We start from the raw sequence: 15224 nt of genomic DNA, 5'->3' as shown, positions 1-15224 counted from the left end.
GCCAAAAAGTGCCACAAAGTGGGTAACTACTAGGCAAGTCTTCTGGTGTCCTTTCCAAAAGACAAAAGAGAATTTCTGCCAAAAAGCCCCACAAGGTGGGTAACTGCCAGGTGAGTCTTATGGTATCCTTCCCAAATGACAAATGCAAATTTGTACAAAAAGCACCACAATGTGGGTATCTGCCAAGCTAACGACCGGTTGTCAGTCCCGATTAATAGAATCCTTTAAATCGTTATCATGAATGGGTGTTAAGTTTGATTTTTTATTTTTTCAAGTTATTTATTCCATAGCTATGAGGTGAATAACCACCAGGTGAATCACAAGGCGGGGCTAAGTCCCACTAAAAAGTTAAAGTTATCTTATGACAAAAAGCAGAGACTGCCAAATATCTAGTCGGGTGTTAACCCCTTAATAGTCTTTTAAAAAAATTATTCAAAGTCTTATTTAGCTATGGTTGGATGAGGGTTATGATCGAGTATTGAGCATATAAACACTTAGCGAAAATAATAACAAAGAGTATAGAAGGAAAGATTTCTCATTAAAAATGAAAATTACAAAAGAGGAAAAATATCAGATAAAGTGAGTGATGCAAGCATGGAAGGCCAATCTAAATAGGTCACGTGCTCCAGATCGAGAATACAATTGTCACCTTCGAATCTAAAAAATCAAAGACTAGCGGGGGGACTTCTGATATTACACAATGATCGCCTAAAATAAGTCATGAGCTGTCACCATAAAAACATGACAAGAGTCTGATAAACCAATATGTGGTCCCACCCGTGGAAAGGAAGATCTAGACACCGTTGCACCTTATTCTTCATCAAGACTCGCTCTTCCTTGAAGAGGTCAATTCTTCACATAAAGTTACCGTTAGGAGGCATAATTTAGCAGATTTCCAATTACGTCTGAAATCGCGAGATCCTTGACCGATTAGTCAGCGACATCCCTTATCAATTAGCTAGTTATATCATTATCGAATTTTTCAGAAAATGTTATAATTAACTTCATTTTCTTACAGTATAAAAACTAATGATTAATAGAGACAAAGGCACACAATTCTTACAGAACTACACTTGAGTTCTAAGCAATTCTTTATACTCACCATATTCTTCAATTTACTGACTTGAGTATCGGAGTGGTTGCCGTAGGCGCCAACCACGCTCACATTTTCTTTCTTGCAAGATTAACCAATCGTAGCACAGTTCAATGCCACATCATGTATCCTGCCATTATTTAAAATATTAAAAATTAATATAATTGCCATGTCATCGCTATGTTTGCATGTCATATCAGTAACTTTCAGAGTAAAATTAATAATAATTTAAAAGTTTAGGATAAAATTATAACAAAACTAAAAATATATGATTTTTTTGACAATTATCTACTTTATTAATAAAATCTTTTTTTAAGAGATTGGGAATGAAAACACGAATTTATGATTCCAGATGAATTACATATTATTTTAATCACTTAATCAAGTCAGGTTAGACAATTAAATTCTAATTTAATCTATATATTATTAATTTTTTTAAAAATTTAATCTAACTATTAATATAATTTAGAAAAAGTGATTGATTAGCATTATACTTGAGAGTTTAAAGAATAATTTATTATTTTTAATATTTTTTGGCTAAATCATGTTAAATATTATTTTAAATTATTTTTTAAATATTTCATAATTAATATATTTCATAAGATTATTTTCTTAACAATAGTTTTAAAAGTAATGCCAAATAGTAAACATATTGGATTTAAGAAAAGTCGATTGATAATAATTTTAGTTAAAATAAGATCAAAACAAATTATTATTATAAAATTATTGATAAAAATAGAAAAAATAATAATATAAATAGTAATTCTTAAATACATTTAATAGTAAAAAAGAATAACTTGATAATTTTATAAGTTTATAACTATACAAATAACGGTAGGTATATTTAGTCAAATATTAAAAAGATAAAGTTTAATTGGTAAAAAATTAAAGTATAGGGTGGAATTGCAATAAAAGTAAAATATATGATTTTTTTAGCTGATTAAACTTTACTGATGTGATATGGTGATATGACAATTTTATTAGTTTCTAACGGCACAAGTAACATTTCGGTGTATTTGAAATAATTTTAAAATGTCATAGTTTAATTGACAAAATTCAAAATATAGAGTATAATTCCAATAAAATCAAAAGTATAATGAGGTGAAGTCAGAGTCAAACTTGAGATTATGTAGATGACTTTTTAATATTGTTGCCGCTTGACTAACGAGTAACTAACTGCGCTTTATTTTTTAATAATAACGTGTTAGTCAGAAATTACATATATAATTAAAATATAAAAAGCATATATATATATATATATAATTTCTGACTAACACGTCATTATTAAAAAGTAAAACGCAGTTAGTTACTCGTTAGTCAAGCGGCAACAATATTAAAGAGTCATCTACATAATCTCAAGTTTGACTCTGACTTCTCCTCCTCTCACAACTTGTGATGAATAGAATATATCAAGTTGTTTGTATAACGAGAAAATAACTAATTAAGAACATATATTATGTATATTATACACCAACCAACCGTTAACCATTCTTCAAATATCAAGTAGTTAGCACAATAAATATCTCTAGCTTGTTTATAAAAATTATAAATGATAATTAATTAGAAAAACCTTATTAAATAACAGCAAAAACATTAAAAATAAATAAATTAGAAAAAGAGGTAACCACCAAAGAAAGTTGGATAGAGAGAGTGGCAATGGAAAGTGAAAGGGGAAGAAGGGAAGGGAAGCGTCCAAAAAAGGAAAAAGAATAAGTTGATAGACATCAAAGAGACAAAGAGGGACCATCCATTAAATCTTCAATAGCTATCATTGTTTATAGGGAGTGTTTGGTTTCGTGGGAAAAGATAAGAAAGTGAGATAGGCCTCTAAGAAAAGTTATGTATAGTACTGTCTACTCTGTAGTCTCTTAGTGTTTTGTGTTTTTTCTTTTTTCTTTTGCTTTGAATCATTTCCTTTTCTCATCCTCTCTTCAGTCTCTCATGCACTGCCTCCCACTTTAATCACACACTTACAATTTGGCATTGGCGTCGACGCTTCCTCGTACGATATTTTTGCCTTATGTACCCATTTTTATTTACCTCTCCCTTTTTCTTTTTCCCATTCTAATTTTTTGCTTTTCTTTTTTCTTCTTTTAAGTATATTATAATTCTTAACAAAAATTTCATTCAATTTCATGAGTCAAAATAATATTTACCTCGGATTCCAAAGAAAAAAAAAGACATTTATTAATAAATAATAATATTATTATTATATTAGTTACGTTAGTAATATGCCCTACAACTAATATATTGATTGCACTTGGATATTATTGTTCGTATATTTTAAGTATTCAAATATAATTTTATAACGGCAGTTACTTATTTTTAATGTTAATTTAATTGAATATTAAATAAATATAAAATTTGTGAGACTATATTATTGTGCAAAGAAAATTATAATGTATTATAATTATAAGATTCACTACAAAAAAACAGACTATCAGCGACGGATTTTTCCGTCGCTGATAGTCAAAAATCTGTCGCTAAAACTTTCAGCGACGGATTTCCGACGGACTCAAATCCGTCGCTTAAAGTCATGTCGCTAATTTTTTCCGACGGATTGGGCTGCCGTCGGAAATATTAGCGACGGATTTCCGACAGATTTGCCGACGGATAATTCCATCGGAAAATTTTAGCGACGAATTTTTTCGTCGCTAAATCCGTCGGAATATCTAAATTCATCCTATAACAATCCGTCGGTAATCTGTCAAAAATAATTAGCGACGGAAATTTTCCGTCGGAAAACCGTCAGAAATATTAAGACAAAAAAATTCTTGCTTTTATTCAAATAATTTATAATTAAAAATCATAGTAAATATAAATCAAATATTTCATAATACTTAACAATATTCATAAAATTTAAAATAAATCCATAATATTTAACAATATTCATAAAATTTAAATTAAATTCATAATATTTTACAATGTTCATAAAATTTAAAATAAATCCATAATATTTAACAATATTCATAAAATTTAAAAGTAATCTATGAATTTGTTGAACCATCCGAATCTGCAGTTGTGTTATGCGGTGAAGATCTATTTTTGTTCTTCAATGATTTCATCTGATCTTTTATTTATTTTTCTATCTGCACTCGCATTTACTCTTGCATTTGCTCTTGCATTTGCTCCATGTCTTGTTTCATTTTGATCCGGTTTTGCTCTAATATTTGTTCAACCTCCTCTAAAGAAAACATAGTTTGAGAAGGTACTCCAGGATGAGCTGATGTGCATGAGAAAGATGTAGTTGGAGTTCCTGATTTTGCAATATCAGAGGATCCAAAACCATAAACTCTTCCTTTGCTACTTCCAGAAATTTCAATCCACTTATTCAAATTAAAAGCAGACTGACTCTCACAATTGTCATTCACATTTTCAACAATTGCACTCAAATAAGCTCCCTAAGTAAAAAAAGAAAACATAATAAACATTTCATGAATCATACACAACTAATGATAACATAACAATTAGAAAAATAATGTGATAACATTAAATAAGCAAAAAGTAACTTACATCAACTCGTCGTGATTTTCCATCAATGTAAACACCTTGACTCCCCTTTTTTGTGTGAGTTGCACGAAATAGTTCAAGTTGAGTTGGTTGTCTACCCAACTTCTTTGCCTACAAAAAAGAAACAATCACACAACACAAGATGCACGAATAATTTCTAACCATATATATAAAAATAGAATTGTATAAATAAAAGTAAGAAATAAAAGAGTTATACCAATCTATTCTCATGAACCTCCAATTTTATTGAACCACCAGAGTGTTTCATAATAGTCCCATCTTTTTCTACGTTTCTATTTGTTTTACCTGCTTCTGATTTCTTTCTCCACTCTGGTGTACTCCAATATGCAACAAGTTCATTCCATATCTCTGTCTCCATCCAATCTGGTCCTAAATTGTATAGATAAGCAACATCTGTCTTCTTGTGCTTGCGCAACAATTCGCTCCTAACTCTATTAAGAATGTCTCGCAGTCTTTCTTTACCTACCTTTTCCCAAGCAATTCGAACCATACCTTCTTCACTCTCATCCCATGCATATCGACTCTACAAGTATTAAGTAAATTTAAAAAACTTAAAATGCATATTATAAATTTTAGAATATAAGTTGTATTTACCCGAAAAAGTCCGAAGAGCTCGTCTTTTGTCTTTAAAGGTATTTCTGACCAAGTTTTCCATGGAGCAGTATAACGCATCTTAATGTCATTAGTGATTGATCTAGTAACCATAGAATCTAAAAAACTGCAATATTTTTATATATAATGAGTAGTTGTAAGTAATAATACATATTAAATCAATAGCAAAAAGTTGTATATGACTTACACAGTTCCTTTCAATCTAATCAATTGTCGATCAGACGGGTTTGATGGGATAGGATGTCCCAAATTCGGACCTCTAGTTCGAACTGATGATGATGAGGATGCGTTTGCTTGGCCCCCTAATGCTTGTGGAGTGTGGTCCAGTATTTCCTCCTGCACCTGTACTGCCTCATCTATTTCATTCATAGACAGATGCTGGCTATGTTCTCTACCTCTGGATGATACTGCTCTTCGAGGCATCTGAAAAAATAATTGTCCATAAGTAACATATCAAAGTAGAGTTGAAAAGAAGGCATGTAAAGCAAACCCACAAATACTATTTTAATTCATGTCTTTAATTAACTAACTACTTTTAAATATTATTATTTTTTTAAAAAAGTTAAATTAATAGATTAGTTTGTTAATCCATTCATTAATATACTAATCAAATCAAATTAATTTCTGAAATTTATTTTTTTATTCTTTTTTCTCTAATTCCTTAATCACAAGAGTCTTTACTAAATCCAATATTGCTTTATTAGACAAAAAGGAAAAAAATGCAGTTTAAATGATGACACAATTAGATAAAATAAATTATTATTTGATTTATTGGCCCACAATTATTATTTGATCTCTTTTTTCAATTAAAATTATATATATTTTAAATAAAAAATTAAACCCACATTAACTACATTAAACCCACATTAAATAAAAAAAAGGCAGAAGCAGCAGCAGCTGGCTGGGCAGCTGCTTGCTGCCCAGCAGCAGCAAGCAGCTGCTGCCAACAAGCAGCAGCAGCAGCTGCCCAGCCAGCTGCGGGAGCAGCTGCTGCCAGCAGCTGCAGGCACGGAGCTGCTGGGCACGCAGCAGCTTGCTGCTGTGCGCAGCAAGCAGCTGCTGCTGGGCACGCAGGGCACCAGCTGCTTGCTGCGCACAGCGGCAAGTGCCCAGCAGCTTGCATGCTGCGCAGCAACAGCTGCTGCTGTGCTTGCTGTTGCCCTCAATTTAATTTTTTTAAAAAAAATAATTAGTAAAATTAAAAATAAATTTTGATTAACACAAATTTATAACTAAATGAATAATATTTTCACTATATCATAACTTATTCAAAAACTAAAACTCAAAATTTCAATAATATAACAAAAAGAAACTAAAAATCAAAGTAGATACTTACTTGATAGGCAGTGGCGGAAGTAGCGGCAGTGGCGAGCGGCAACGCAGTGATGGCGAGAGGAGCGTCCAGCAGTGGCGAGCGTCCAGCAGCGGCGACAATCACGGGATCGACGGCGGCGGCGGCGGCGATTGCGGCAAGGAGAAAGATGTGGCATCCAGGAGAGGAGAGGAGAGGAGAGGAGAGGAAGTGGGCGGCTAAAATAAGAAGTGAGAATGAATGATTAGGGTTTTTTTTTTTTTATATGATTTGTATTTTCTGACGGATTAGCGACGGAATTTATTCCGTCGCTAATATTTTTATAATCCGTCGCTAATCCGTCGGAAATCTGTCAGAAATGCCAAAATGCAATATTCGTCGCTGATCCGTCGCTAAATTTTTTTTTCCGACGGAAGTAATTTCCGTCGCTAAATCCGTCGCTGATAGTCTGTTTTTTTGTAGTGATTCTTATTGCATTTAAGTAATATCTCCAAATGTTCTTAGTCGATATTCTTATCATAATTAGATAATAATTAGAACTGTTAAGACTAGTACATATTATGTTTTTTCTTTTTAAAGGAAGCAATTGATCTTATAGATTGAGATATGTGAAATGTGTAGAACTAATATATAGATACTTATTTTATAAATAAGTGCATTGAACTTATTCGCCTGAAAAATTCATATAGAAAATAACCTATGTCTATGGATTACTCAAGTGATGGTTGTGTAAGTGATTCTTTACCTTGAAATCAATAAATAATCTTATATAAACTTTTATATTTTGATTTATCTTACACATTGTTTGGTTCATGAGTAACAAATGAGGATAAATCAGATGTATTAAGAACTGTACAAAGATATTTATGAGATTGAGATATGATTCATCATTCTAGGTAGAAATGTCCCATTTGTCCCATTTATATGCAATGAGATTTGAAATTTCATTCAATAGGTCAATAACTAATAAATGAGAACTAATATAATTTAACATTGTAAATACATTTTATGCATCAAATGTTAAATCAAGACATTTGTGATGAAGAGATATTAATTACATTGATAAACCATGCAGTGAAAGATTAAGTCAAATTACTTTTAACATTCTGGAATATTTGGATAGTTTTGACATATTGCTAAATAATATTTTTGACTTTTAAATTAATTAATGAGTTAATTATATTTGTTGCCAATATATTTGGAATCTAATGGGTCACACACATAAAAAAATTGTGTGAGAAAATAAAATAAAAAATTTAAATAAGTAGGATCTGATTGCATATAAATTGATATTGAGATAAAATTATATTTTGAAAGAATTACTATTTTAATATAATTAATTAATTAAGAATTTAAAAAAATTTCCACAATTTATATAGTTTGCTTATTAAAATTCAATACTATTGTTATAATTTATTTATTTAATTAGTTAAATAAATAAATAAATATTCTTATACTGAAATTTTAGTGTTTATGTATAAAAAGGACATGTTATAAGAACCCGTACCTACTATTAGCATAAACTTTTTAAGAGTAATTAGAATTTAGAGAAAAGGTAAAGCGTTAGCACTCAAAACTTTTCTCTTTCTCAATTTCTTAGAATTATTTTAAGAATTTTTAATTGTCATTTTCTGTATGGATATCGTTGGACATCTAACGCTTAGACGATTTGTGGTTTGTAACAATCCAACTAAAATGAACGATATGGTATTTTACTGAAACGAAAATAAAAGGTATTTATCTTCTTTTTATTACTTTCTCATTTAAACATGGTCCATATTAGAAAAAATTTTATTTTTCATTTTTTTTACTGTATTTAATTCGATTGAAACTCAACAGTTGTATTATATCTGATTTAAACGATTAAATTGTAATAGTTAATTATATTTATTATTAGGTTAATTGGATTAAATTTTATGCACAATAATTTTTGGTGTTTGTTTAAAAATATTTTTTTCAGATTTATTGCCTCAAAAATTATTTGATCAGGAATCAAAAACTATTTTGAGTTATTTAATAAGGGTAATTTTTGTTAAAAATTAAAATAGTAAAATGGAATTTATGGAAATCCTGGAAAACGATCTGGGGCTGCTGGAACGCCCGGCGACAGCCCGATGGTCCGACTACGGGCGTCGCGTCCCTGTGACCAGCTAACACGCGTGCCGTGCACAGTTGCAGCATCTGTGGCTGCTGAGGTCGTCGTCGGGCATCCTCAATATCGTGGGGAAGCTGGAACTAGCTCTGGTCGTTGTCGTCGCCCGTAGAATCGAGAGGAGAAATCGTTCTCTTGCTTGATTCTCGTCGACGAAGAAGACGAAGTCGTCTTCGGCGCTGCTTCGATCGGTAGCGAATGCACAACCGTTGCATGATCTGTGGGTCGACGAACGGCGGCGAGAGCTGAAGGATAGCGGCTGTCGTGACGTCGCGGGCTGAAGCTGCTGTTCGTTGCGGGAGATCGCGGCTTCCTTTGTGATGCCGTCGATCATGCGCTCGATTGGCGGTGGACGGGGCACCGGCGGGGACGCAAGTGTTCTGCGTCCCTCCGGTGGCTGGACTGGACGACGGGTGTGCTGGAAAATTAATTTGAGGAAGAAGATGAACTCTTAACTAAATTATAATTTGATTCCTGCGAGTTTTAAAATTCTTCAGAGGGGTCCTTTTGGGCTGGAAAATTAATTTAAAAATTATTTTCGGTCTTTAATTTAATTTAAAACATGTTTTATTAATTAGGGTCATTTAATTATTAAAACAGTAATTAAAATTAATTTTAGTATATTTTCTAATTTGATTAGAAACATGAGTAAAATTATTTTATTCATTAAATTAATTTTAGAAATTAATGACATAAAATTTAATTTTATAATTTACTGTTAAGATTAATTTTCTAATGTGATTAGAGCTCTGAATAAAATTATTTTATTCATAAATTATTTTCTATTGGCACTAAAATTAAAATATTAAATTATTTAATTTTTAATTTTAGCACACAAAATCAATAATAAATATAAAATAAATTAATGGTTAATTTATATACATTTAACATGATTTATTTGCATGATAGATGGTTATGGATAAATTTTGAAAAGCCCAGTGTGTTGGGATGAATGATTGATTCATTTTTTATAATTTTTAAATAGGGTCTATGTATCTTGCCTTTTTTTATTATTCTGAATTGTAAAATTCTCTTCTTATTTACCTCTCCTTGAATGTAACTCAAGTTCTCTTTTTTCGGTATGTAATTGTTATGCGATTAGGATATGTAGATAGGATTTTTTTTAACCTAAGAAGAAAATGAGACGTTAAAAATTATAAGGAGTATTGAACGTGATGCATTGGAGGAACCCTTTTAACTTATGAAGATCAAAGAAAATGCCACTTATATTTTTAAAGCATCAAGTTCCCTTTATGGCTCAAAGGGAATTATTTTTAAAATGTCAATAATTATCCAATTAGGATGGCATGTTAGGGGTATATATTTAGGTATGTGATATGTATGCTTTACAATAATAACGCCTATGTATGAGACCTTAATAGAAATCTTAGGATTAAAATCCCTAATTAAAATTTTAAATACATATTAAGAACATGATAGCATACCACCCATTGTTATAGCATAAAATTAGAGTTCGATTTTTATTAATTTATTGGGCAAACCCAAGCTTAATTTCACCCGAATATGATTAGTGCTATGAAATATTAAATATTTCTAAACAATAGTTCTACTTAACTAAATTTCTTGATTTGGATGAGCAAACCCATGATCATGTAAGTTTAGAGTAAGAGTGTAACGACCCGAAATCGGACCGCTACCGGCGCTAGGATCCAGATTGACTTAAGATCGCCGGGACCCATAGCAAGCCTAACATACAACCTGTCATACTTGATAAATCCCATACATTTTCATAAAAACTTTAAACTTTCCATTCTACCAAGCTTGACCTGTGCATGCACCATACTATAAACATAAAAACCCCACACTAGAGCCCTCATCAAATGCTCTAGCTGGGTCAACATTACATACATCAAGCTTGGTTTACATCACATTAATATCATGTATCAAAGGGATTCTCATGCATTAGGGCCAAGCACAATACTAATCCTCAATACAATTCTATACAATATCTTACATTACATTATCTTTCATGTCCACAACTAACTATTACATACATGAGACTTTTACTCTTGCTGACTTCCTGGTCTATCCCGAACCTGCAAGCCTGGGGGTTAAGGGAAAAGGGGTGAGCTACAAGAGCCCAGTGAGCAGAATAGTAAAACGGTATATTAAAATACATGCTTTCATGGAATGCATCACATCACAAACAATCCACATCAAGGATGGACTTGTCACCAATAGCCCTCTACACATTCCAATGGTGCCAAGGGCGTAGAATGGGCCTCACTGGTTTTTCTCTTAACATAACCTAACATAACATTCCAATGTGCTAGGGGCGTAGAATGGGCCTCACTGGTCTTTCTCTTACTCTGTGCCAGGGGTGTAGAATGGGCCTCACTGGACTTTCATACCGTATCATCGTCATCATATCATATTGAGGGCTAATGGATCATCCAACATCCATCCACATCAACATCATAATATGCAATGCAACATATTCGTGATTTCTAATGTAATAACCTAGTATATATCATGTCATTCGTGATGCATGAACATGCTCAGAATTTATTTACTTTGAAACATAAAGATCCATTCTACTCACCTCAGGCTGACTCTAGAAAGACTCTAAAGCAGCTATCTCACTGCTGGGGTCCTCGGTTCCTCGGGTCCGAACCTACACAGGTGGACTCAAATGAGGGACCAAACATATACTAACATGACTCTAAATATCCCCCCAAAAACCCCCTAAAACATCACAAAATAATCATAGAAAGCATGCAAAGGAAGGCTGAACATGGCACTTTCGGCGGCAGGTTCGGCGGCCGAAAGTCCCTCCAGAGCCAAAACTCAGTCACCTTCGGCGGCAGGTTCGGCAGTCGAAAGTCCCCTCTAAAGCCGAAAGTCCCCTCCAAAGCCGAAAGTCCAAACTTTCGGGGGCAGGGTTCGGCAGCCAAAACTGCCTCCCCAGGCAGGTTCGGCGGCCGAACATGGTTTCGGCTGCCGAACCTGAGTTCTTCCAGAATGGCAGAACTCGGGCTTCTCTCCCACATTCAGCCAATCAAACCTTCCAACCAAACCAACTCATGCAAAAACATGCAAAAACACCTCCTCAAGCATTTAGGGGCTTAGAACTAACCTATACCCCAAAAACATCTCATTTTAACAAACAATAAACATACTTTGCATCATTTAATTCACATAAACCCTAACCTTTTACAACTAAGCTAATCATGCATCCAACACCCTTCAAACCCCTCAAAACTTACTAAAATCATAAAAGAAGGGTAGGATCTACTCTTACCTCTTGAAAAACGAGAGGAGAGACGATCCAAACTCGGAGATGGGAGAAATTGAGCTCCAGGGTCTCCAAGCTTCAAAACTTGATCTTTAGCTCAAAATCTTCAAAACCAAGTTAAAACTTGTCAAAAACATGAATGATTTGAAGGAAATCATCAAAACTAACCATGGAAGGGCATGGACTCACCTTTGCCCAAAAATGGGGAAGAAAACTCGCCCATTTTCGGACATGGGGCCTTTTATAGGTGGCTGGCCAGACTACCTTCGGGGGCCAAAGGTGCTCCTTAAAGTCACCAACGTTCGGCGGCCGAACCTGGATTTCCTTCCAAGGCACTTTTCTTTCAAAAACTCAATTTCTTTCTTACTTAAAACCTTAAAACACATGAAAATATTTTAGAAAAATATATTTTACCCTTCTAGAGGTTTCAGACATCCGAGATTCCACCGGAACATAGGAATTCCGATGCTGGAGTCTAGCCGGGTATTACAAAGAGTTAGGCATAACACATAAAATATGATAAAGACAAAAAGTTGTCATTTAACTGAGTCACATAGAAATGTGATTGATAAATTATGTTATCTACCTAATTTAATTTATAATTTATTGAGCAAACCCAAGGTTATTTAAATTAAAGGGATCCTAGCCTACTAGGAGATCTATCATTAGATTTTCTGAATTAATAGATAGGACTATTAATTTGAATAAAATAGTGGGAGACTAATTAAAAGATTAAAGACCTTATATACTAATTAGGAAAATACATTAGACTAATAATTATTATTTCTGCATTTGTAGATCTTTTCCATCATGAGTACTAATCTATCACTGCATAGCATACTTGATGCTAACAAATTAACTGGATCAAACTTCTTGGACTTGTATCGCAATTTGAGAATTATTCTCACTCGATCAAGATTTACATGATGTTCCTGATGAGAATGCTAGTGATGATGTTAAGGATAAGTATGATTGTCATATTGATGATGATGTGCAAGCTACATGTGTGATGTTAGCTACCATGACTCCTGAGCTTCAAAAGCAACATGAGAGCATGGATGCTCGCACTATTATCTTTCACCTCAAAGAGCTGTTTATCTCTCAGAGGAGGACAAAGATGTATTAGACTCCAAAAAAATTATTCAGCTGTAAGATGATGAAGGTTCTTCAGTCCCATGCCCATGGTTTGAAGATGATTGGGTATATAGAGAAATTAGCTCGATTAGGTTTTGTCATGGACCATGAGTTAAGTGTTGATTTGGTCTTGCAACCATTACCACCTAGCTTTACTCAGTTTATTATGAATTTTAACATGCACAAACTAGATGCTGAACTACTTGAGTTGGTGAGTATGTTTGTAACTGCTAAGAAATCCCTTAAGAAGGAAAAAGTATCAGTTCTTCTAGTTCAATCTTCTAAGGCTAAGAAAAAGCCTAAGAAGAAGCAAAACAAGAAAAAAGCAAATACAACATTAAAGCCCACTAGAGGTGTCAAGAAAGACAAAGGTATCAAGAAAGACAAAGGTATCTGCCATCATTGTCTCAAAGAAGGACATTGGAGAAGAAACTGCAAGGAGTATCTTGCTATCGTGAAGGCAAGGAAGCTTGGAGAAGCTTCTACTTCAAGTATATTTATGATTGAAATTAAATCTTTCTACATTTAATTTATGTACTTGGGTATTTGATACCCGATATGCTTTTCACATTTTCAATAATATGCAGGAACTAAAGAGTAGTAGAAAGTTGAGAAAAGGAGAGAAGGACCTATGAGTGGCAAATGGAGCAAAGGATTGCTGCATTAGCTGTAGGAACTTATCATCTGCCTTTATACTCAAGCTTAGTATTAGAATTAAATAAATTGTTATTTTGTTCCAGTACCTTGCAGAAATATTATTTCAGTTTCATTTTAGCTTTGAATGTTGGATTCAAGCTTATTATTGAATATAATACTTGTTTTTTTAATAATAAAGACATTTATTATGGAACTGAAGTTTATATAGACGATCTATATAGTGTTTATTCTAAAAGGTATATATTCAACATAAATAACAAGAAACTCAAAATGGATAATTAATTTTTTCTTATATTTGGCATTATAGACTTGGTCACATAAATGAAACAAGAACCACTAAGTTACATAAAGATGAATATCTTGATCCATCTGATTATGAATCATATGAACTTTGTGAAGCTTATTTAATGGGTACAATGATCAAAACACCTTTTAAAAGAAAAGGTAAATGGTCACAATAATCATTGGGCCTTATATATACAGATGTATTTAGACCAATAACCACCCTGACTATAGGTAAGTACTTATATTTCATTATATTTACTAGTTACTATATTAAATATGGTTATGTGTATTTAATAAAATACAAGTCTGAATCTTTTAAAGAGTCCAAGGGATTCCGAATTGAAGTTGAAGAATATACTGGCAAAAGTATTAAATAACTTAGATTTGATCGAGGTGGTGAATATTTGAGTCAAGAGTTTTATAATTATTTAATAGAGAATGAGATTCTCTCACAATAGACTCCACCTGGAACATCACAATACAATGGAGTTTTAGAAAGGAGAAACCGTACATTATTAGATATGGTACTGTAATACTCGGCTAGAGTCCGGCATCGAAATTCTACTTTCCGATGGAGTTCCGGTTGCCGAAAGTCTCTAGAAGGGTTAGAATTATGTTTTGCTAAAAGGTTTTGGTATGGTTCATAGTTTTAAAGCATAAGGAAATGAGTTTTTGAGTGAAATGAACCAAGGCAGAAAAGCCAGGTTCGGCCGCCGAAGTTGAGGTTCGGCCGCCGAACATGCATGGCTTTCGATTTCACGATAGGCCGCCGAAGGTGGTTTGGCCAGCCACCTATAAAAGGCCCTCAGTCGGTTGAAACGATAAGATCACCGTTTCTTTGACTTGCTGAGGTGAGACCCTATCCTTTGTAGAGTTTTCTTCATGTTTTCATTAAATCATGCAAAGATTTGATTGATTTTTATGTTTATTTGAAGGTTTTGAGTTAGAAACTTGAATTTTGAAGTTTGGAGAGTTTGAAGGAGAGTTGCTCCAAAACTTCACGTTAGGATCGTTCATCTTCTTGGTTTCAAGAGGTAAGTGAAGATCCTGAGCCTGTTTTTATGTTTTCTGAAGGTTTTATGAGGTTATGGGAGAGAGTTGCATGAATAGAGTTATTTTTTAGGTTTTGGTGATTTTGTGAGAAAAGCTTGTATATGTGTTGTATGTCTTGTGTGTTTGGGGTTTTAAGGTA

General features: G+C 33.1%; 2 protein-coding genes across 2 annotated transcripts; both read right to left on the bottom strand.

Moving 5' to 3' along the window:
- Positions 1 to 3673: 3673 nt before the first annotated feature.
- On the bottom strand, positions 3674 to 5329 carry LOC110627579. Its single transcript, XM_021773927.2, has 5 exons — positions 5219 to 5329; positions 4821 to 5147; positions 4607 to 4714; positions 4199 to 4494; positions 3674 to 3797 (listed from the first exon to the last, which is right to left on the bottom strand). Exons 1-5 carry the CDS (start codon positions 5327 to 5329, stop codon positions 3674 to 3676), a joined length of 966 nt encoding a protein of 321 aa, XP_021629619.2.
- A 45-nt stretch (positions 5330 to 5374) lies between these two features.
- LOC122725276 lies at positions 5375 to 9034 on the bottom strand. Its single transcript, XM_043962314.1, has 3 exons — positions 8704 to 9034; positions 6573 to 6766; positions 5375 to 5659 (listed from the first exon to the last, which is right to left on the bottom strand). Exons 1-3 carry the CDS (start codon positions 9032 to 9034, stop codon positions 5420 to 5422), a joined length of 765 nt encoding a protein of 254 aa, XP_043818249.1. The 3' UTR covers positions 5375 to 5419.
- Between the last annotated feature and the right edge of the window lie 6190 nt (positions 9035 to 15224).

The sequence above is a fragment of the Manihot esculenta genome, chromosome 12 (genome assembly GCF_001659605.2).
Source record: "Manihot esculenta cultivar AM560-2 chromosome 12, M.esculenta_v8, whole genome shotgun sequence".
Classification (NCBI taxonomy): Eukaryota; Viridiplantae; Streptophyta; class Magnoliopsida; order Malpighiales; family Euphorbiaceae; genus Manihot; species Manihot esculenta.
This window is presented reverse-complemented; position numbering and strand designations above follow the sequence as displayed.